This window comes from Eulemur rufifrons, chromosome 19, assembly GCF_041146395.1.
Source record: "Eulemur rufifrons isolate Redbay chromosome 19, OSU_ERuf_1, whole genome shotgun sequence".
Classification (NCBI taxonomy): domain Eukaryota; kingdom Metazoa; phylum Chordata; class Mammalia; order Primates; family Lemuridae; genus Eulemur; species Eulemur rufifrons.
Window position 1 is genome coordinate 85881419 of NC_091001.1, and position 24521 is coordinate 85905939.

Genomic DNA, 24521 nt, shown 5'->3' on the forward strand with positions numbered 1-24521 from the left:
TTTCTTTATAGAATTTTGCATGCACAAAGAGAGATTGGAAATGTGGATGAACTTTGGGCATGTTGCTCTATTATAATTGTACACTTCTATAAACCTTAGTAGGTAGTATACCAAAGTAACAACGGAATTACCAGTAGAGGCTTGGGATGGAGGGTCCTATGAGATGTCAAGATCTTGGAAAAGGTGGACCTTTGAAGTACTATATATTTATTTTTCAGAAGTCAAGGCCTAACTATCCCTTAATTTAGATAGTGATAATTCCATGTGCCTCTGGGGGGACTATGAGAGAAAATACAATAAACAGAAGGTTTTTCTTTTCTGGAATATTTCTTTCAGGATGGCTCCAGAAGTTGCAGCTGTTGAGAGGAAAGGGGGGTACAATCAGCTCTGTGACCTCTGGGCAGTAGGAATCACTGCCATAGAACTTGCTGAGCTGCAGCCTCCTATGTTTGACTTACACCCAATGAGGTCAGTGCATCATAAAGTTGAAGAATCCTGTGCTTAAATTAAGTTTTTTTTTCCTCTTACTATTATTTATTTTGTCGTGAACAAATGATTTTCTTAGTCTTGCTTTACCTTTTTTGGGCATAAATAGTAATAGAATTCATATTCGCATTAAAATGTGAAATATTAAAATGCTGTGTGATGATTTGTTAATTTTTCAGAGCATTATTTCTAATGACAAAAAGCAATTTTCAGCCTCCTAAACTAAAGGATAAAATGAAGTGGTAAGTATTTTTGTGTTATTTACTTTTATAGTAAGATGAGCAAAAAAAGAATTGAAATGTAAAAGTCTAATTTTCAAAATTTCTTAGGTCAAATAGTTTTCATCATTTTGTGAAAATGGCACTTACCAAAAATCCAAAAAAAAGACCTACTGCTGAAAAATTATTACAGGTATTATTCTTGCCCTGAAATATGTATATTTTTCAAAAGATAAAAGGCCATTCAATCAGATTTCTAGTAAGTGTTCTGTACTATATTTTATTTTTATAGCACCCTTTTGTCACACAACCTTTGACACGGTCTTTGGCAATTGAGCTGTTGGATAAAGTGAATAATCCAGATCATTCCACTTATCATGATTTTGATGATGATGATCCTGAGGTAGGAATTGTGTTTCCCAACTGGTATATGTAACATATGTATATATGTGTGTGTGATGTATGTATGTACGTACATCTCAAAATCAATTTTTTTAAACTTCTGGATCTAGTTTAAATGAAAAAGCTCTTGCAAGGATAATTAACTCTCTGACTTTGTCTCTCCTGGGAAGTCATGTACTAGATTTTTTTTTATTGGCTACTTATAGGTGACTATTGTCTGAAAATGGAAAAGGCAAATCATTTAATCCACTTGTTGAAATTACTGTAGTTATTTCAAAATAGTCATTTTAGATGAAGTTGCCAAATAAGTCATCCACTGTAAAAGGAAAAACAAATGGGAAGTACCTAAAGAAGATGTTAGAATACTCAAAATTTCCTCTTTAGTTTGATTCTCAAAAGGAATGCTTTTACCATACTTTATGAATTATTAAAGATTCATGAAGTATAGGATTGATTTTGTTGGTGACTGAAACTCTAATTATCCACTATGGAAATGTTAAAAAACATAAGCCAGGGTAGTTATTAGAGAATAGAATAACCCTAATATGACGGAAGCATTGATATTAATTGAAGCTTCACTTCTGTTAGCATATGTAATATTCGTAGCACAGTTATAGTTGTAGCACCCAAAATAAACTCTCACTATATGTGACATGGCAGAATTCTGTTATTGGTTGTGTAAACAAAGGTGGATGTCCTTGAACTCTGCTAGCTTTATGGAAGGCACTTAAAAATGTCTTTCTTCTTATAATCATTTAACTTCTTGAAATAGGTATCAGTTTTCTTCCTGACATGCTAGAGGTTCCATTTTCAAAGGGTTTCCTTAAATCAGATTTTTCTGTTTATTCTTTTTCTGCTATGGGAAACCTTGACAAATCTCATATTGAGACATGCAGAGTATAAGTTTACCAATACTCCTTTGTGATCACATTTAACTAGTTAGGTTAGTTTCTATAAATTATTACAAGGGTGAGTCTTCTTTACAAAGATTTCTTTAAAAGAAAAGAATTCAATATGGCATGATTCCTGCTCGTGGAAATTATAATGGTGTACCTATAACCTAGAGGAACTGAAATAGAATGAAGAACACTTTTTTAATAAAAAAAGCTTCTGAAAAACATAAAATGCTGCGAGTCCACCTAAACATAAGTTATACAGTTTTTGACAATTACTTAAATCAGTTATGGTAACAGTTGTGGCAAAGAGCAAAATTCAAACCAATATCCACAATTATCTATAAATGTGTATATTAATGTGCATATGTTTTTTAAATATTATTTTTTTTAAATATCAGTTGAAGAATAAACCTTAAAAGGCTTCTGAGTTCAGTCATCATTAGATGATAGAAGCAAATGATAATCTTTACACTGTTATCTTCCCCTTCAGAATTTCCTTCCCTTGCCTTCCCCTGCTGTCCCTTCTTCTTCCCCTGCCCTTTCCCCTTCCTTTCTTTCTTTCCTTTTGAGAGACAGGGTCCCCCTCTTGTCTTCCAGGCTGGAGTGCAGAGGCATGATCATAGCTCACTACAGCCTGGAACTCTTGGGCTCAAGTGATCTTCCCACTTCAGCCTCCCGAGTAGCTGGAACTATAGGTGCTTTCTACCACACCTGGCCAATTTGTTTTCATTTATTTATTTTTAGAGATGAGATCTCACTATGTCGCCCAGGCTGGTCTTGAACTCCTGGCGTCAAGCGGTTCTCCCACCTCAGCCTCCCAAAGTACTGAGATTATAGGCGTGAGCCACTGTGCCCAGCCCCAGGATTTCTTGATGTCAGAACAGATCCAAAGTGCTTAGTGTACTTGATTCATCCTTGTAAAATGGATCTAGACAAGTCTAATGTTGCACATGTAAATAAGTGGGATAGGCTGGGCATGGTGGCTCACAGCTATAATCCCAGCACCTTGGGAGGCCAAGGCGGGAAAATCATTTGTGGCCAGGAGTTTGAGACCTGTCTGGGCAACATAGCAAGACCCTCGTCTCTACAAAAATTTAAAAATTAGCTTGGTGTAGTGGCATGGCTGTAGTTCAGCTACTGGGGAGGCTGAGACAGGAAGATTGCTTGAGCCCAAGAGTTTGAGACTGCAGTGAACCATGATCATACCACTGCACTCCAGTCTGGGCAGCAGAGCAAGAACCCATTTCTTAAAAAAAAAAAAAATCAGAATACATTATTACTTGTATTTAATTTCGTATGTATTTAATCTAGTCACAGAAGTGCTCTTTCCAGTACAAGTAATGATTTATGTTAAGTGGGTAATAAAAATATTTTCACCTTCATAGTTTGAGCTGTGATTATGGTTGTCCTTTTTTATAGTATTTGCAAAATTGTTGTATTTTGTTCCCATTTTTACCTAAAATGAAGTATTTCTTCATATTTGGGTTATTCTGTGGATCAAACTGACCTGATTATCCAGTGCCACGTATTGATTTCATTCTATTCCAGCCACTTGTTGCTGTGCCACATAGAATTCACTCAACAAGTAGAAATGTGAGAGAAGAAAAAACACGCTCGGAAATAAACTGTAAGTATATATACTATACACAGTTCATAATTTAACAATGGAAAATAAGATTTCAAGTTACAATTTAGTTACAGTTTCTTGTCTTCCAAACAGTTTTATTACTAAACACTGTTAAAGTAGAGCAGTAAGAATTTTATTTTCCTTATTCCTGTGGAATTTTTGGTGGCAGGGGTACAGGGTGTGTATTTATGTTGTTACTGCTTGGGAAGAGAAATAAAATTCTCAGAATAAGCAGGATAGAAGTAATCAAGGCAATGCTTCTTAACTCACATGTGCCTGTAACTCACCTAGAGAGCTTATTAAAGTACAGAGATCAGAACCAATGAACAGTTACAGAGAGCTGGGAGTTTTTTACATTTTAAGAACATCATAAACAGTGCTACAGACTGGGATGATTGACCAACAGTTACCTGAAAAGTAGCTGGAAGATTCTATGGCAGAAAGTTATTATAACTTTAGGGAATTTGAAGGGAACAGAAAAGTGATACCAGTGTAAGGTTTGAATCTCCATAGGGACTTTGCTCCCCTTTCTGGGAACGTGTCCTCTATCCACAGAGTGCAGGTATGAGGATACTGAAAATACCTGCACTTATGTACCAGTTACGGCTTTTAGTAAGACAGCATCCCTGCACTCAGGGATTCTACACTCTAGTAGGAGAAGCAAGCCTGTTCACGGGTGACAGTAACAAGACAGATAGATGCACAAGGCTGTCCTTATGTAACTTTATTACAGGTTTCATTTTGCATTTTGAAGACAAATGCAGGTGAGAGCTATTCAGCAGTCCTTTATCAAGATGAAGTATATGTTTTAATACCTTAGACAAAGCTATTTTGTAATCTTTGATGCATGATCACACATCACACATATTTATGTGATCCTATGTTAACAGGTATGAAGGACTCATTCTTGAAGAGCCTACTTATCTCTAAGCCATTTGATATCTGTGCCATTAACACTAAAAAGCATATACATTTATAACTGCAGAAGGTGTATGCATTTATAACTGGAGATATTGTAGAGCTGTGTTTCTCAAGCACTTTTTTTAAATTTATGCCTCCTATTGCTAAATATTCAAATCTCAAATCTCATTTATTCACAATGAATTTACATAAAAAAGAAGTTATAAAAATGATTATGCTTTGAAACCTCACTGTTTTCTTCACCTTGGTTGAGAATTGCTGTTTTGGGCACTTACTGGTTGAAATGTAATGTATGATGGCTATTTTTCTTCTTTTTAATGTTTTATATTTGTGCCTGTTTTTATCTCAGGGGTCTTGAATGCTTTACCCAGGTTGTAAAAACAGGTAATGATAATGAGATACAGAAATTAAAGGTAAAGATAATGAAACATTCAATACATTAGACTAGCAAATAAAAAGGTGAATGTAGTATAGTTCATTTATGTCTACTCTAGCTAGTTTATACTTTAGCTGCAGTAGTTACCTATTGTTATGTAGCAAGTCACCCCCAAAATTTAGCAACTTAAAACGATAGACATTTATCGTCTCACACAGATTTAGAGAGTCAGGAATCCAGGACATCTTATCTGAGTGATTCCAACTCCCAGTCTCATGAAGTTGCAGTCAGGACGTCAGCTGGGGCTGCACTAATCTGAAGGCTTGACTATGCTGGAAGATTGATGAGTGGAGGCCTCTCTTCCTTGCCACTTGGCCTCCCTTTAGTTCTGCTCACAGTGTAGCTTCCTCTAGAGCAAGTGCTCCAATAGAGAGAGCCCAGGACAGAAGCCTTATCTTGGAAATGATATACCATTCCTTCTGCTGTGTTCTTTCAGTCACACTGACCAATCCAACGTGGAAGTGTTGTGAATACTGGGGGCCATCTTGTAGGCTGGCTTCCACAAGTACTCTGCGCCAACTGCCATCTACCCACCTAAATACTGTGTTAAGATTGTCTCTATTTTATGTTGGATCACAACGAAGTTGCAGGTTAGATCCTGACTATATAACATACATGTAATTTTGCTCATCTTTTTTGCTATGGAAAAGGCCTAGGATTAACATATTAAGCTTTAGCAATTTAAGACTTTCTTGGGCTTTTTCCAGCTAACAGATTCTTTATTTAAATATTTGGATTGAAAAGAAGACTTACAAATGGCAACAGGTAAATGAAAAAATGTTCAACCTCACTAATGCAGAGGAAATACAAGTCAAAACCACAACAAGATTTTATTTCATCTCAGTTAAAATGGCTACTATCAAAAATCCAAAAAATAACAGATGCTAGCAAGGTTGCAGGGAAAGAAAACTCTCGTACATTGTTGATGGGAATTTAAATTAGTAGAGCCACTGTGGAAAACAGTATGGAGTTCCTCAAAAAACTAAAAATAGGACTATCATGTGATCCAGCAGTTCCGTTGATGGATATATATCTAAAAGAAAACAAATCAGTATATCAGAGAGATATCTGCACTCCCGTGTTTGCTGCAGCACCATTCACAATAACTCAGATATGGAATCAGCCTAAGTGTCCATCAGCAGATGAATAGATAAAGAAAATATGGTACATATGCACAATGAGATATTTTCAACCACAAAAAAGAATAAAATCCTGTCATTTGCAGCAACATTGACAGACTGGAGGTCATTATGTTAAAGTGAAATAAACCAGGCGCAGGAAGACAAATATTGCATGTACTCACTCCTATGTGGTAGCTAAAAAAGTTGATGTCATTGAGGTAGAGAGTAGAATGATGGTTACCAGAGGTTGGGAAAGGGACGGGTGATGAAGAAAGGTTGGTTAATGGGTTCAAACATACAGTTAGATAGAAGCAATAAGTTCTAGTGTTCAATAGTACAGTAGGGTGACTATAGTTAACAGTAACTTACTGTATATTTCAGAATAGCTAGAAGGTTTGGAATGTGCCCTACACACACACAAAAAAAAAACCGATACCTGTTTGAAGTGATAAATAGCCTAATTACCCTGTTCTGATCATTATGCATTATATGCATATATTAAAATATCACATGTACCCTATAATATTTATAATTATTATGTATCCATTAAAAATTGGGAAAAAAACCTTTTGATTGTGATCAGTGTATGGTAGATGTTAAAATTAAATGTGTTTTGCCATGGGCTAACTTTTTAAATTATTACATCGTTAAGAATGTAGAAACAGATCATCGCTTTACCTTTTTTCTTTTTTAGTTGGCCAAGTGAAATTTGATCCACCCTTAAGGAAAGAGACAGAACCACATCATGAACTGGTAAGTAGTGTAGTCTTGGAATGTTAACACTGAAAGTAAATATTTTGTCTTTTTAAGATAATAGTACTGACTATAAAAGCTAGTCATTAGTATTTTCAAAAGCATTTGGGGAATCAAAAAGGTAAGAAATTCTAAAATTCAGAATAAATAAATCTGTGTTGCTGATATTGAATATTTTCAAAATTATTTTAGAAGAAACTTACTAGTTTTACTATTCTCTGATTAAATGTTTTTAATGCTGGCCATTTCATTATTTTTTCATTTTTGTTTTTTCCATTTTTGAGGGGCTTTTGGGGTATGTATTTATTAGGATAAATGCCATGGTTTCTAAGCATCAGAGTAGAGTCAGATATGTTTAGAGTACTAAAACTCAGGAATATGAGGCATATGTAGTAAATTAAGCTTGTCATTCATTTAAGGCTTATAACTGTATGAATATTCCTTTCATAATTCTTTAGTACTCCTTTCAGATATAGGATGATATATTAGATACGGTCTTAGAAGCAAAATATTTTGCAAATATTTGAGATGTTAATATTCTATGAAAGAATAAAAAATGAGATATTAAGAAAAACAAAATTAATCCTAATGAAATTACTTTGCCAGAGCTCCAAGTCATATCTGTTTTACTTTTTTTTCCTTTGCTATTTAATAATGAGAAGAAAGTAACTGGTCATAAGTACTAAAGATTGGAGTGGGAACTTTCTTCTTAAATTTAATGCTTATTTTTAATGCTTATTTTACTAAAGCATACAAAGGGAGTCAGCCTTTATCTTACAGAGTTATAATTCAGTGTACCAGTGTAGAGAAAGAGAATGTTAAAGAAAAAGTCTTAAAATTATCATATTATAATACTAAAGCCTGACATTTATGTAGAGGGATGGAGAAGATTAAGAAGAAAAAGTAGTCATGATGTTTATAAATGCTAATTGTATTTTGTTAAGGCAGTTTGAGTTTATTTTGTTTGTTTTTCTTTTTAAGTTGGCATTGCATGTTTTTAAATTCTGTACTAATTTAGTAACTGCATTAAACAGCAAAGTTGTTGCAATGTTGCATTTTTTAGAAGCTGCTTAATATAATTTGACATTCCATTTGCCTTAATAAAATTATGTTAGCAGGACTTAACTTCATTTGAGAAAGTTTCCCTTTGTGAATTTGTGGCTTTTAGTCTAAGTATAAATAACTTGGGTTTCTTGGTCTCTGCTAAACAGCCCGACAGTGATGGTTTTTTGGACAGTTCAGAAGAAATATACTACACTGCAAGATCTAATCTGGTATTTCTCATCTTCTGATTTTCTTTGTCAGCATTGTTTTAGTCTTGTTTTTTTTTTTTTTTTAAAGATCAAACATTTGTCCAGTTTTAATGAACCAATTTTAGCATTGTTTTATAAGTTACTGTCATTTAGCAAGCTTCCATATATTAAGAATCATAGCATTTTTTCCCATAACAAGTTAAATAAATATATCTACTCAAATATAATGCTGTAGTAATAAATAACAATTTTTAAGTGAAAAACATTAACATTTAATTTTCTCACTCAAATGTGGGGATTTTTTTTTAAGAAATGACATTTCCCTAAAAAATGCCCAGTTTTAATGATGTAACTGGTTTAATGAACTAGAAACCAGCCATATATATACATCCATTCATATATGGAAAAAACTTCATATATTATATGGTACATATATAATATTTATTTCATATATAGTGTACATTACATATATATTATTCATATGGTATATGTATAATATATGTAATTCTTAAAGATAATTTACCCTTGTGTTAACAATGAAATCATTCTCAGATGAAGTTTTAATTTTGCAGCATTATGTCATGTCTGCTTTTCTCAGGAGAAAATTTAGATTATAAAGCATCCCCAGAGTTATAAATGTTAAAACTGTCTTACCATTACATAAGAAAAGGTGGGAAATTAATACTGGTAAATGTTAAATAATATTTTAATAGTTGTTATTAAGTAAATAGTTCTACTTCTGTGGCTGGCCGGAGTCCCAAGTTGCTCCCAAATTTACTCCCAGATTCCACTTTTCTACCTTTTAAATGGAATTTTCGTTTTCTTTCCTTCCTCTCCACCTTAATAACATACTTCTTTCAATTTTGATTGGCTTAAATGATTCTTAATATACATTTTTTAATCTATCCCCTCTAATTTCTTTTTATAGGTAGGTTGCTGTCTTGTTTAGCAGAAAATACTTACACAAATAAACTGTTAGCCTTGCAACAAAATATATAATGGATTGCCAAAATATTGGCAGATGTCAACTGTTGATGAGGGGAAGCTCACATGTAATAGGTACCATGGAGATTGGAGAAGAGCTTTTGGGCTAGTGTGACTTATCTGGCTTCTGGGAGGGACGAAGACTCATTTCACTATTGTGTAGGAACCATTGTGGATCCTTCAGGAAGAGAAGGGACAGATGCCACATGTGTTTTATGGGAATTACTGTGGGAACAATTGGCAGCACAGATCAGTTTCGAAAGATGTCAGATAAAGAGCTGGAATTATGAAACTGTCTTACTACTACTGGAAATATGGGATTAGCTTAGGAGGTAGATTTAAGTCATCAAAAAGGAAATGATAAATGAAGCCATGAAATTACATGTATTCCTCATAGTGAGCTCTGAAGAAAGGAAGAGTACAAAATGATTACCACAGTGGGTGGTGCCTGTGTTTAGCAGTCAGGTAGAACCGACATTGAAGGTAAGGAAGAAGCAGTTGGAAAGTTATTAGAGTCAGCGGATACACTATCTCGAAAGAAAGAGGGATGTGTCAGGTGGCTTAGAGAGGCTGGAAAGTATGAGGATTGAAAATTTACCGTAAGGGGCAAGTGAGATAGAATGTCTGAAAAAAACACAATCAGTGATTTCTGGATTGAAAATGTCTTCAGAATTGTATGTAGGCTAGAATGACAATTAATGGATTTTGTTGTAGAAATAAAAGATCACAGAATTAAAAAGTTTAAATTGACTCTAGTATTTATCAATATGTATTAATATCCTCCACACAAAAGATAACAACAAAACCAGAAACATAATACTTTAGAGTTACAAATATTCTTTTCTGTACCACATGTGGAACTAGCCTAGTAACTTGAATAAGTTATCATATCATGGCTTTGATCCCTAGAACTGCTCCTTTCACCCTGCCCTGTCATAGTACAAAGGAGCATCTGACAGGGATCTTGTGACAACGGAGAGCTTTAGGGACAGACAATTAACTTGTGGATAGTTCTAGCAGAAGAGAAATGAATGAAATATTTGTCACACTCTGCAATTTATAAAATGAACCTTGAAGCTCACTCCTAATAACAAAAGTTAACATTTATATAAAGGATTTTATATACCAGACATTATTCTAAGTACTTTAAATATATTAACTTATTACCCTTGTTTTGCAAAAGAGCATATTTAAGGTACAAAGAAGCTGAAATTCATTACTCTTTAGCTAAGAATAGCAGAGCTGGGATTTGACCTAAGCAGCCTGGCTCAGGAATTGAAACCTAAACCACTATGCTATATTGCCTCTCCCCAACATCATCAGTATTTTTTTTCAAGTGATACAGGGCTCTTCTCCCCTCTCTTTTTTTTTTTTAAATCAACATATATGCCCCATAATTATTTTTTTCTTGTGGTAAAATATATATAACATAAAATTTACCATTTTAACCTTTTTAAGTGTGCAGTTCATTGGCATTAAGTACAATTGCATTATTATGCAACTGTCACTACTGTCCCTCACCAGAATGTTTTCATCTTCTCAAATTGAAACTCTATACCCATTAAACTATAACTCCCCATTCCTTTCCCCCTCCCCCCCAGCGCCTGGCAACCACCATTCTATTTTCTGTCTCTATGAATTTAACTACTTTCAGTACCTCAGATAAGCAGAATCGTAACATATTTGTCCTTTTAGGACTGGCTCAGTTCACTTAGCACAATCTTCAAGGTTCCTCTTTATTATAGTGTGTGTCAGAATATCTCTTTTGAGGCTCAGTAATATTCCATTGTATGTAAATACCCCATTTTGTTCGTCCATCTGTTGATGGACAATGAGTTACTTCCACCTTTGGTACTATGAATAATGCTGCTATGAATATGGATATACAAGTATCTGTCTGAGCCCCTGTTTTGAATTCTTTGGAATTTATAACTAGAAGTGGACTTGCTGGATCTTACGGTAATTCTATCTTTAATTTTTTGAGAAACTACCATACTGTTTTCCACAGAAGATGTACTATTTTACATTCCTGCCAGCTGCGCACATGGGTTCCAGTTTCTTCACATCGTCATCAATACTTGCTATTTTTTGTTTTGTTTTTGTTTCTTGATAGCCTAATGGGTGTGAAGTGTCCGTAGTTACTTCAATCCCCTAATTTTATAAGTCCTAAAATCTTGGCACTGTGAACAAGATTTCAACTCTTACAAATGCTTGTTGCTGGCCACTAAAAAACCTGATGAACCCAAAATGTCTGTCCCTCATTTTAGTAGGCAGTTGGCACCAAGGTGTCAGCCCTAGATCTTTTGGTACCCAGAAGAAACATTTATTGCCTTAAAGATCTTGCTGCTTGAAAGTTCCATGTTGGCCAGGTGCAGTGGCTCACGCCTGTAATTCTAGCACTCTAGGAGGCTGGAGCTCAGGATTTTGAGACCAGCCTGAGCAAGAGCGAGACTCCATCTCTACAAAACATAGAAAAATTCACCAGGCGTAGTGGCATGTACCTATAGTCATAGCTACTTGGAGGCTGAGGCAGGAGGATTGCTTGAGCCCAGGAGTTTGAGGTTGCAGTGAGCTACAATGAGGCCCTTGTACTCTATCTAGCCAGGGTGACAGAGTGAGACTGTGTCTCAAAAAAAAAAAAGATTCCATATTAGTGATTTCTGTTTATTTTAAATGCTAAGTTTATTCATTTTATGATTTTATAAATGAATTTAGAATATTATACCTCAATTTTGTTGCTATCAAAAAGTGATTTCTTGGAAAAAAAAAAAAATCAGGTAATCATAATAATAATGAAACCAGAAGAATAGAACTTGATTTTTAGGATTGGCAGTCAGTAAGAAAAGTCTTTAAAATGTTGAACTATGCCTGAGTTTTTAATAAAACAAACAAAAAACTCAGTATAATGTGATAATTAAATAAAAGAATTTTGTCCATTACCATAAAAATGGGTTTAACCCACAAAATGCTATCCTCAGATTAAAAGATTATAGTATGCATCTATCTCAACTGATGCTATTTTTTTCTAATTTGCCTAGTTTTACTGAATATTTTGGCCCATATACTAATAAAAATATACTGAAAATTATATGTAAAACACGATTAATTGCTATGGAGGTGCATAAAGAAGTAGTAACATAATCATTGCTCTGAAGAAGTGTACAGTGTACCTAACCTATTGATATTCATTTCTAAGCATGCAGTATAAAAGTCATGTTATTCAGTTTGAGGCCTCCTTATCTGCTTTTATTAGTCAGAACCCTGCTTAAACGGTTAATGTTCAGACTCCACTTGCTTTTCTGACTTTTTAAGAAATAAAAAAATCTTTGAATTATCCTGGATTCATTCCCTCTTTATTTCTATAAATCATCTACCACATTAAAAGGTATCTCACCAACGACCTTATTCGTGCCATAATTTTCTCATTTTTTGATGAGAAAAAAAAATTTCCTGTTCTCTTTTTTTCTTGGTTAAGATATATTGCTAAAGTATTTTTTCTTTTGTGTTTTTGTAGCCAACTGTATCAATTCTATTGACTTCCTGCTGTTTTCTCATCAGGTATAGACTTTGTAATCTCCCAAGGAGATTTTTTTTTTAAACTACAGTAAAATATTCTGGATCATATATTTTCCTTTTCCAGTGTTCTGCATTACATCTTTTGTTCTTTTTAAGTTCTTTCTCGCACCATGTTTTCTTAGAAACTCCATCCTAGGTTTAGAGATAGTCTCCCATTCAATTAAACAAACCACTGAAATTAGGACATTCTGACCCAAAAAGATATTTTACTGGTCTGGGATAACCATCTTGAACTTTTGTTTGAGAATTCAGGTTGAATCTGTAGTAGGTTATTGCATGTTTTCAGTCCGTGTTGTTCCTTATGTGACTCTACCATGTAGTTTAAACATTGTCATTCATTAATAAGTTGATGCCTAATTAATACTACTAATTTTTTTTATGGTGGCGTGCTCAAATATATTCTTACTTAGCTTTTAAAGGATGGCCATATGATATTGTCATCTTGGGTTATTTTCAGTGCTTTTCCAAGCATAATTTCGGTAGTATTTTTCTAATGCATAAAAGCTTCCAAACCCTTTTTGAAAAGCATTTTGGGTCAGTCTTTCTTAGACTTCCCTAAAGATATTTAACTAACTACTAACTTTGCCCTGGCTTCACTTTTATTCCTTTGTTTATTTCTTGTCATTTTCCTTGTCTGATTTGCGGTCTGAATTCCTGTAATGTAATAGGTGCTTGGTAGATAATGGTTGTATTAAGTGAGATTAGACACTTTTTAGAAGACTTTGGTGTAATACTTTATGTGATAGTATGCCTAGCACATTGTTTTTGTTCCATAGCTACTATAATACAACTTGATTTAGAGAGGTGACATTGTTAAAGAATGAGCCCCTTTGCATTTTAGCTTCCTGATAGACTTGAGATGTAGCACACTTAATCATCAGACCTGGCTCTATCTACAGCTTCTCCCCTGGCCTGAATGTTATTCTGTATATGAGCCTATGCTCAATTTTCTATTAAAATGTTAGTTATTTTAGTCACTTCTCTTACCTTCCTAATAAGTACACTGATGATTACAATTGATTTCTTTTTTAAATCATTATTGTCAACCTGCTAATTGTCATGTATCAGATGAGCTGAATGTTATGATGACACATCTGTGTTCATATAATAGAAGTCAGAGCCACTCTGCATAAATGTGTACTTTTGGAAGCTATCCTTTGATTAACGACTTAAGAGATTATCTTGGTTAAATATGGTACTGGTCTGGTAGAGGGCCCAGTTATCTATAGCTGAAGAAAACAAATTTGAATTTAGAAGTGTATGTACAGGGATTAGTATTTCTCTTTACTGAATACCAAAGTTTAAAGATCCCTGTATAAAGTCATGACCGCTTAAATTATGCAGTGTAGTAATTGTGTGGCAGTCTTGTGGTAACAGTGATTTTATCCTATTAAGATATATCATTGTAAATTTAAAAGAACAGGTGTCCTTTTTCATTAGAATTTCATGTGATGTCAGTGTGACAGTCAACTAATCTTTCTGGTTCGTTATGTATTATCTTTTCTGTCACTGGTAAGAACATTTATTATTATGCATGGAAGAACACAAATACTGAAGAAGACAAAATTTGAGTCTTGTCTAAACCAGGATTTTGATGTTGATTTTCTCAGATATTTTTTTGACAGGTCTTAGAGTACTTAAATTTTAAAGTGCTTTTCTCTTAAATACGATGTATTGCTTAGAATCCTCATGTTCTTAGTATTTTTGTGATCTGGAATTATCTTTGTTTATCTTAAGGCTGAAGTGTTAGTTATCTATTTATAGGGAAATAAACAATTGGCATTTGAACAAGCAGTTACTCAGGGTGCAGTTCATGTGTGCCAAGTGCTTTGCTAAACCATGGGCTGTAGGAAAGGAAGATAGATTTGACCATTTCTCATTGTTTGAGGAGCTCACAACCTGGCCACTATTTTCACAGGCTTATAAATAGATTAAAATTCACTGTGAGTGCTAGAGGAGATCTGTGTGTTAAATACTGTGGAAACATAGAGAAGGCTACACATATCCTCCTGGACAGTTTTGGAAGGCTGCTCCAAGGTGACCTTTGCGTTAATCCCCGATCATGAATCTGATAATATCTTGTAAAAATAAAAAGCACTTTAAGTACGCTATATTCTATATTTAGAATCTTATTATTCTAAATAAGATTCATTTAAAATGTTAAATAATCCCCCTTTATAGTTAAAACAGTGCTTAAAATACAATGCCTTTTTAAAAAGTGGACAAAAGGCAACTTCATACAAAACTAATTTGAAATTTTGCTATTTTAGCCTTTAAAAAATTCTTGAGAGTTCTTTAATGCAATTTACAGTCTTGTACAAGTTCACATGTATAATTTACTTTAAAAATAGTATCCAATTATATATCTTTAAAAAGTTATTACCTGCATGAAGCAGCAGTAGAAATATGTGAATGTGTCTATTTGCGTCATTATTTCAGTACAAAGAAAACCAAGATTTTTGTTGCTTCTTCTCTTCTCTGGTCATTTTTGCTTCGTTATAACTTGAAAATAAATACCTTATCTTAGCTTTTTTTTCTTTCTAAAAACTAAATTTTGTGAGTGTTGACTATAATAGCACTAACCATAAATGAAACTTTGCATATATAATTTGGAAGAATTCCCAGAAAAATACTCAACCTAAATAATAAAATACTTAAATTAGGACTACAAACTTCTGAAATCTTTTATTATTGGAAGTCCTACCATGCCTTCTTTTTAAGAACATATAGCAATACAGATTTATTTGGGATCTAGGGTTTCTCTTTTTTAAGTAATATGCGTTAGTGTATCGTGGTGTTGATATATTACTATTTTGCTAAATATTTTATTTTGTACTATTAGGATCTACAACTAGAATATGGACAAGGACACCAGGGTAGTTACTTTTTAGGTGCAAACAAGTAAGTAAAGTTCTTCTAAAATTTAATTTAATTCAAGAATTACTAAGTTGCCTTTAATATGATATTTTAATATTTAAGGTAGTAAATTGTATTAGGCTGGTAGATATATTTTATAATATACTTTTTTCTTTTTTCTACTGCTTCCGTGCTTATCATTTAGTTAATAATAAGCGAATATCATTTAAATTGCCAAAATCTTCCAGCAGTGTAGATATTATTTTAATAATCAGAACAATTTAAACCCTCAAAATATGATTTCCATAGCATTAGAGTTTGTTATCGAAACTGCAAGGGGGTTTCAGGCTAGATCCAGTTGCTTGCCACACAAAGACCCAATTATTGAGACAAGGAGGATTGCCAAGGAAGAAAGGAATTTTAATGCAAAAGACGTCTGTCAGGAGAGAAATAGTCTCAAATCTGTCTCTGTGACCAACAGAGATCATGGTGCTTTTTAAGGAGGGGCCACGTGCATTGGGGCAGGTCGTGGGGGACGGTGATTCTTGGCATCAGGAATCAGGCTCAGGGGCTTTTGAAATCTCTTGGAAAATTCTGCCATTTCTTGTAAACAGCTCAAAAACTTCCAATAGGTAGTTAAGGGAGATAATAAAAAAACATATAGGGATCATTGAAATTTGTTTATAGAGCCAGTTACAATCTGAGGCATGTATATATTCCCATATTTTAAGTTAAACAGTTGAGAAATGATGACTAAAAAGAAATAGCTTAGTTTTAAGGATAATACAAAATCATGTATTTCCTCTTTTTTATAAACTAAATGTTTTTTCCTTAATATACTATCTTTTCCCAACACAGAGAAAAGGCTTTGACGGACAACGTAGAGAAATGTATTAATTTTGATTTAAGCTAAACTTCAGTTAAATACTATGAGAGTTTTTTTATATTATTATTATTAGCCTTGATACTATTATTGAGCCTTTTTATAATTATTGGCCTTTATGTTTTTTAAAATGGAAAATAAGTATAAAATTTCCCTGGTAGAAAAATGAAATTTTACCTAAATAGAAACTATTTGCTATTTATAACTTGTCTTATCTTGTTAGTGGACAACAAAGGAAAGTTTGTTTCACAGTGAGTTAGCAAATAAAAAAAATCTGAAGTGTTTTTTATATTATTTTCTCTAAATATGAGGTCACTGGTTTTAAGGACCTTGTTAGCAAATTTTGCTATATTTTAAGAGACTGAATAATTTGAAAAAAATACTTCATTTACCTTTTTCTGAATCGTTTAAAATATATTTTAAAATTATGTACTTGCAAAATACAAAACATACGGCCCATCACTAAATGCTTTTCCAGATTCCATTGTTCCCATTGTCTGATTTCTGATTGTTAGGCATTTTCATAGTATATAGTTATTTTGGGTAGGTAAAATGTTAATAATTTGCCCAACCTTCATTTTTTGATTAATTGGATCCCTGCTTAAGGAACTGTATTCTATATAACGAATCATTGGCAAGGTAGGTTGGCCAAAAGTTTGACCTTTGGCTATGTTTCGTGTGTAGGCATATACATACATGTGACATGAGCATGGATGTAGCACCTCTCTTGCTGTATTGATATGTCTGCTTTATTCTTGTGACCAGGCAGTGTTTTAAAACTCACGGGATTTCCTGTTTTCTCCATAGGTGATCAGGCAGACAGATTTCCATTGATGGGTTTCTACCTATCCAGACCATGCAGGAATTATCAAATTAGAACTGTTACATAGCATTTTTCTTTTTTCAACAGAAAGCATGTGTTTTGACTTATACTTGGTTATCGCCTTTTCTCTTTCTGATATCACCAAGGTCAACTTTTCTGACCATTTATTTAAAACCAACAAAATATTATTTTTAAAAGAAAACTCTGATTTTGTTTTAATGTAGAGCAAAAATTTAAAGGTAAATTCTCTTCTAATAAGTAATAGTGAATTGAATAAATTGAATTATACAATTCCTGACACAATGGAGTTTACTAGTAGTAAATGCCAGATCCAGAGGCAGAACTGGCTCTTCCTATAAAACTATGTGACTTGGATTATAATTGTATCTGCCTCATAGGGTGCTAAGGATGAAATGGAATAATCATTGTAAAGCATTTAGCACATTTAGGATTTAGTAGATATTTATTAGTTGCCCTTGTTTATAGTAAGTTACTATGTAAATAATTACTGTATGAGCAAGTGAATAACATGAGTGACTAAAATTGCTCTTCGGTTTTAGAGAAAAAGGTAGTTTTTTGTTTTGAAATGTTATCAGGGCAGTACTTACAAATTATTTTGAGGCAGGTAGGCAATTGTGAAAGATTCAAGTAACCTGCAGCATGAATTCCTTAATTTGAATATGCTGAGTAATTTTGGTGGTGGTTTTACACTTCTCTCCTATCAGTTTCTTCATCATTTAAATCTTTGTTTGTACACTGTTTCACTTTTAACCTTTTCGTCAAATTTCCTAGTCATTTTTGATTGACTTAGTAATTCAGTGTCTGAAGGCATTATTTTTGTTTTGTTCTTTACTTCCTGAAAATTCCATAATGGGAGAATTCTAGTGGACTAGTGAATGGTGACATTGTTTATTGTGTAGCACACTCAGTCTTGGTGAATAAATCACAATCACATTTTCTCCAGTGCTCTCAAGATACAGTATTTACTGTAAACAGACCTTTTAGCAAATTTAGCCCTGTTTTATTTTCTCTTTCATAAAGCCTAAAGAAGTAAATCGTGTATTGTACTTTTCATTAAGACTTTATGAATTCTGTAACTTGAATAAAATATCTTGACACGTAGTAAGTAGATTTACAAGTAAATGAACAAAAAATATATATGAGTTCCTAGGCCATGAGCTAGCTGCTTTTCCATGTTCAATTATTCAGCCTTTCTTTTATTGTTCGAGAACTCCTAGGAAGATTGTTTTTAAAAAGTTGAATCCTAGCACTCTGGGAGGCCAAGGAGGGTGGATCGTTTGAGCTCAGGAGTTCGAGACCTGCCTGAGCAAGAGCGAGACCCTGTTTCTACTAAAAATAGAAAGAAACTATATGGGCAACTAAAAATATATATAGAAAAAATCATCCGGGCATGGTGGTACATGCCTGTAGCCCTGCTACTCGGGAGGCTGAGGCAAGAGGATCACTTGAGCCCAGGAGTTTAAGGTTGCTGTGAGCTAGGCTGATGCCACGGCACTCTAGCCCAGGCAATAGAGTGAGACTCTGTCTCAAAAAAAAAAAAAAAAAGTTGAATGCCATATAAATCCAATTAAATATGATAACTGAAAGTAAAACTACATTTTAAATTCTCTTCCTAAGTATTTTCAAATCCTAATGTTTTCTACTAGAGAAAAAAAGTACCTTAAAAAATACTTTCATGTGCTTAAGAAAAAGTATTTTTTCACATCTTTTATAAATGATGTAAAAGCCCACTTGTACAGTTCAGAGACATTATGTTTAAATTGGTAAAATAGTTTAAAGCAGTGCTTCTCAAATTTTTGGTCTCAGGATTCCTTAACAGTCTTTAAAATTATTGAAAACTCATCAGAGCTTTTGTTTATAGGAGTTAAAACTATCCATATTTATAGTATTAGAAATTAAACAGAAATTTTCAAAATATTTACAAAAATGTTTTAATATAATCATTATATGTTATCATAAGTAACATACATTTTTTGTGTATTTAAAAAAAAAATCCCCATCCTTAGGGGCCAGATCAAATGCACCTCTTTACAGTACCTTCTTTTTAATACCTTTGATTCCTCTCATGAGACTCACAGGTAGCAAATAATTGCAAGAAACTTTATATAAGTCAGTGCAATACAGCAGACATTTTATTGAGGTCCACTAATAACATTTTTATGAAAAATAGCTATTTTTCCTGAAACAAAATAATATTAAGAAAAGTAGCATTATTTTATAATTTTTTTACAAATATCCTTAACACTGTCTTAGTGGAAGACAACTAAATTCCTCGTGTTTTGATGCTGCATTTAATCTGTTGTGATATCACACATCTTGTAATCCCTGGAAAACTTCAGTGTATACTCATGAGAAAATAAGAGTGACAAAGGCATTATGTATTGTGAAAATAGTTTTGACCTTACAGATCCCCTAAGGAGACTATGAGACCCCCAATATCCCTGTACCACAGTTTTAAGAACTGCTAGTTTACAGAAATGTTGCTTAGTCAACAATAATGTTAAAACACTAATCAAGTACTTACTCTATTCTCAATTATTCTTCTAAGCTCTTTACCTATGTTAATTCAGTACGTCTTCAGACAGTCACTTGGAGATAAGTACTGCAGTGATTCCCATTTCACATATATGGAAAACTAAAGCGTAGGAAAATCGAAGTAACTTATCCAAGGCCATATACCACAGTGGTGGAGGCAAGATTCAGATTCATGCAATCTTAGTTTTAAAGCTTGTTCTCACTTTGCTCTACTGCCTCTAGACAGAAGCTCCTACTTTCTTAGAAGTGGCCCTTGGAGAACTTTGTAAGATAATATTTAACTGTGGTGCCTCAATTTTTATATTTATACACTAGAACTTTCAATTAGTTTGTGGTTTTCCGATGGCATTTACCACTCCAGATTCATAACTGTTATTTTTTAAAACTTAAATTATTAAGCCAGCCTAATTAAAATATTTGATGGCTACAAGCTAGTCTATCATTTGCTTTTAGTAGGTAACCCTACCTTTCAGTGTCTCTGGTTTTACGTTTTGATAATTCCAAGGACAGTTGTCCCCAGTATGTTTTAGGAAGGAAAATGATTAAAAGGCGCTACCTTATAACTTTTAGAGAGAGTAAATTTTTTGCTGAACCACTTTTATTCCAGCAATTTATGAGTAACTATATTTCTCTATATCCCATTAGCTAGGAGAAGGCTATTGAGATTTATGCTTGACGAGTATGATTTAGGAAGTATGCTGCATGAACTTGCAGTGAAAAGAAGTAAGGGAACTTCAGGAATGTTCTAAGTTCTCTGTTACATTCCTGACAATTAAAGTTTTGTATACTGCTCCTAATGGTAAAATCCTCACACCTGGTCTGATACAGGCTTAGTCTCCCAAAAGTGTAAATGTGTTTGCCCGTGCACCACTGGAGAACAAATCCTTCAGGTAAGTGAGTGTCTTCCGTGAAAGCAAAGTGCTACTACATTCATGTATTCACATCACATGCATGCATGCTTCTGCAGAGAGATCCAACATGGTGAGTTTCATTTTGTAGGATTGCCTGAGAGCATGATGTTTTTTTAAAGTGTGTCACCTTCCTTATTTTAAGAAAAAAAAATATATATATAATTTCAGGTGTCAGGTATAATATTCCAGGTAAAGTTTAAATCCTGGAAACCCCTGACAATTGACCCTGCAATTATTGTTTTGTCAGTACTGTTGTGACATTTCATGGTGAATTGTTTTCTGTTTGAATTGATATTTTTTTCAATAAACAGTAGGATTTATATTGCTCATTTAAAATACATAAGACATAAACAACAGAAAGTAAAGGTATCTCATTAAATGTAACTTGATATTTTATGGTTACAGAGATGATCATTATAGCAAATTTTCAGTAAATGGTAAAGTAATCATTCAAAAAATTATGGGTAAGGTTAAAGTGATAAAAATAAATATTTGATATTTCTCTGCTTATTTATTCACATTTTTTGTGTTTTCTTTTCTTTTAAGGAGTCTTCTCAAGTCTGTTGAAGAAGAATTACATCAGCGGTAATTTTAATTTTTAACTAAACTTAAAATACTTTATACTTTATGTCACGAATGAGTAGTCAGTTTGCTCCCTTCTCTGTCGTATAGCCTAAAATTATTTTGCTTTGTTTTGTTTTAATTCTGAATTTACCTTATAAAGATGTAGAAATAAAATTCTGTCTCGCAGTAGCCTTTCCTGCATTTTCTAAAATTTCTTCTTAAACTGTTTAGAAAAAGTCCATTTAATAACAATGGCATTATCCTTTTTCTTTAGAGGACATGTGGCTCATTTAGAAGATGATGAAGGGGATGATGATGAATCTAAACAGTAAGTTCTGTTTCTGTTTTTGGTAAAAAGAAAAGGTGTCATTTGACCTGATTTCATAAATCCAGCAGCTTAACGTTGACAGTAATTTTAATCTCATTAGAAACGCAATATTTTGGGTTGTACTGTGGTTTCTTTCCTTTTCTCTATTCCAGTTGTATTAGTCAGCTCAGGCTGACATATGAAATACCATAGTCTGGGTAGCTTAAACAACAGAAATTTATTTCTCGCAGTTCTGAGGCTGGGACGTTCAAGATCAAGGTGCCAGCCAGCTTGGTTCCTGGCAAGGGCTCCCTTCCTGGCTTGCACACAGCCACCTTCTGGCTATGTCTTTACATGGCCTCTTTTCTTTTTGTGCATGTAGGAGGATGTGGGGAGAGCAATCTCTCTTCCTCTTATTTTAAGGCCACCCATCCCATGGGATTAGGACCCCACTGTTATAACCTCATTACCTCCTAAAAGCCCTATCTCTAATACAGTCACATTGGGAAGTTAAGACTTCAACATGTGAATTTTGGGGCAACACAATTCAGTCTGTAATACTAGTTGATAACAAAGAACTTTGGAAAAACCTAATTAATAAGAATGATAATTTTTTTTTGTAGATTAGTCAGTAATTGATGGCTCCTATAATTATTACTACAACTACAAAGAAGCTTGTTATATGTTTGATTAAATTTCATCTGATAGATTTCAAATAAATGGATATAAATGTATATTTTTAAAGAGGAAATATTTTTACTATTATGTATGCATTGATGTTTAGTCCTTTTAATTTAGTTTTTTGTTTTCTTTCCTTAAGAAAGAAAGATGCATTTTCGTGGTAGCATGACAAGAGCTCTTGATTAGCAGTTGGAGGCAGAGGTTTTCCTTTCCATCTCACTACTCTGTGACCTTGCATAAGGTCACATAACCGCTCCAGGCCTCAGTATCCTCATCTGAGAAGTTTGGGTTTTATCATCTTTTAATTCTTTCTATTTCTAAAACCAATCCTGAGTTGTAATGAATCTTAGCTTCAATCAAATTCTGCCTGTAATTTTATACAGCACATACATAATTTTTGACGAGCTTCATCAAAGATATTTCCTTTCTTACAGAAGATAAAATGAAGCTTACAAAGTGATATATTTTATATTGTATCATATTTTCCTAAGCCAGCTATTGCTTATATTCTTAAGGTAATTTTTTACCCTTCAGTTGATATAAACTAGAATTATAATTATCTTTTCCAATTTTAATTACAATGTTGTATTTGAAACCAAGCAAACATATCTACTCACTTTTTTAATTTAATTTTTTAAAGTGACAGATAATAGTTGTACATATTCATGTGGTGTACAGTGATGTTTTGATACATATAATGTATAGTGATCAGATCAGGGTAATTAGCATATCCATCATCTCAAACATTTATCATTTCTTTGTATTGGGGGCATTCAATATCCTCCTTCTAGCTATTTGAATCTAAATAACATATTGTTGTTAACTATAGTCATCCTACAGTGGTATAAATACTAGAACTTATTCCTTGCACCTAACTGTAATACAAATCTTTCCTATTCCTCCCTTCCCCCTGCTCTTCCTAGTCTCTAGTAGCCTTTATTTTTTAACCTCCATGAGATCTCTTTTAGATTGCACTTATGAGTGAGATCATGCAGTATTTGTCTTTCTGTTTCTGGCCTATTTCACTTAAAATGTCCTCCAGTTCCCAGTTACTTCAGACTAATACCTCATTCAGGATCATTTGAGCCTGGAAGTTTAAGGTTGCAGTGAGCTATGATGACACCACTGCACTCTAGCCTGGGTAAAAGAGCAAGACCCTGTCTTAACAACAACAAAAAAAACTCATTCAGCATAACTTGAGCATTTCACAAGATACTTTGGAAAAAACTCATAATCTTAGAAAATGGTACTTGTTTTTATAGAGTTTTTTTCCATATCTTTGAAAAAATTATATTTTAATAATCGATGCATTTGTAAAATGAATAATTCTGATTCTAAACTCTTGTGTTTTTAGTTCAACCATGAAAGCAAAAGTTCCACCTCCTTTGCCACCAAAGGTAGACAAATTTATTTTTTAATTTGAATTATGCGTGTATTATTGTTCTGCCTCCTTAATACTGCCTTGATAGTTATTCTAGCTTTTCATTTGCAATCCACAAAGAAAAATGATAAAGTTGCTAAACTATGATTTAAGTAGCTGATTTTGATTATTTTTGTTTGTCTTTTTCTAAATGCCAACCTTGACCTTAAGTGTTCATTCTAAGTAACAAGTTCTAGAAATTTATATGCTGAAAATGATTGTATTAATAGATTAGTATTATTTTACTTGGGTTAGAAAACTCACATTTTTGTAAGATTTTTTTTCCCTCAAAATCTACAATCTACTAATACTGATTTCTAAGAATGGGTAAAGGATAGTGATTTATCATCATAAATATTTAATTTTCAGAAGATAATTTTAAATGAAAAATACAAAATAGGGTAGTAATTTTCAAAAAATTTTTAACAAAATTATTTTTCCAACCAAAATCATCATAAAATAATTCACATTGATGAGATTTTTTTAAGAGTACAATAAGTTACTATAGGTAGTGATAATATAAATTTAATTTTATAAGTTCATATGCATAGCAGATTTTAATTATAAAATGAGCTGTTTTAACATATAAAATCTAGGTATAATAAATCAGAGTTGGAGTCTTATCAGCCTTGCCATCCATTTTATTTTATTTTCATTTTATACTATTGAGTAAATCCTGATTCACACAAGTAAGTAATGCTGTACTTGCTTGTTTAGTTTTATGTTAATGGAAGTAGAGAGATCTGAACTTCAAAGAAATAAGTGTTGAACAATCTTCCCAATAAGGAATACATTTATAAATTCTCCAAACCTTTAGCTAACTGGAGATTTTTCCATTGTCTGCACA

At 33.2% G+C, this 24521-nt stretch overlaps 1 protein-coding gene across 3 annotated transcripts in view; it reads left to right on the top strand.

The window, feature by feature from the left end:
* MAP4K3 (mitogen-activated protein kinase kinase kinase kinase 3) overlaps positions 1 to 24521 on the top strand; it is a 150411-nt gene that overhangs the window by 95007 nt on the left and 30883 nt on the right. For 2 of the 3 annotated variants that reach the window (XM_069494992.1, XM_069494993.1), the window contains 10 exons: positions 337 to 468; positions 666 to 728; positions 816 to 897; positions 997 to 1107; positions 3551 to 3629; positions 6802 to 6860; positions 15516 to 15574; positions 21249 to 21287; positions 21541 to 21594; positions 23609 to 23651. In XM_069494992.1, coding sequence (XP_069351093.1) covers positions 337 to 468; positions 666 to 728; positions 816 to 897; positions 997 to 1107; positions 3551 to 3629; positions 6802 to 6860; positions 15516 to 15574; positions 21249 to 21287; positions 21541 to 21594; positions 23609 to 23651 — 721 coding nt within the window. Of the gene's footprint in view, positions 1 to 336; positions 469 to 665; positions 729 to 815; positions 898 to 996; positions 1108 to 3550; positions 3630 to 6801; positions 6861 to 8071; positions 8135 to 15515; positions 15575 to 21248; positions 21288 to 21540; positions 21595 to 23608; positions 23652 to 24521 lie in introns of all 3 variants that reach the window. The other variant, XM_069494991.1, reaches the window with a different exon arrangement.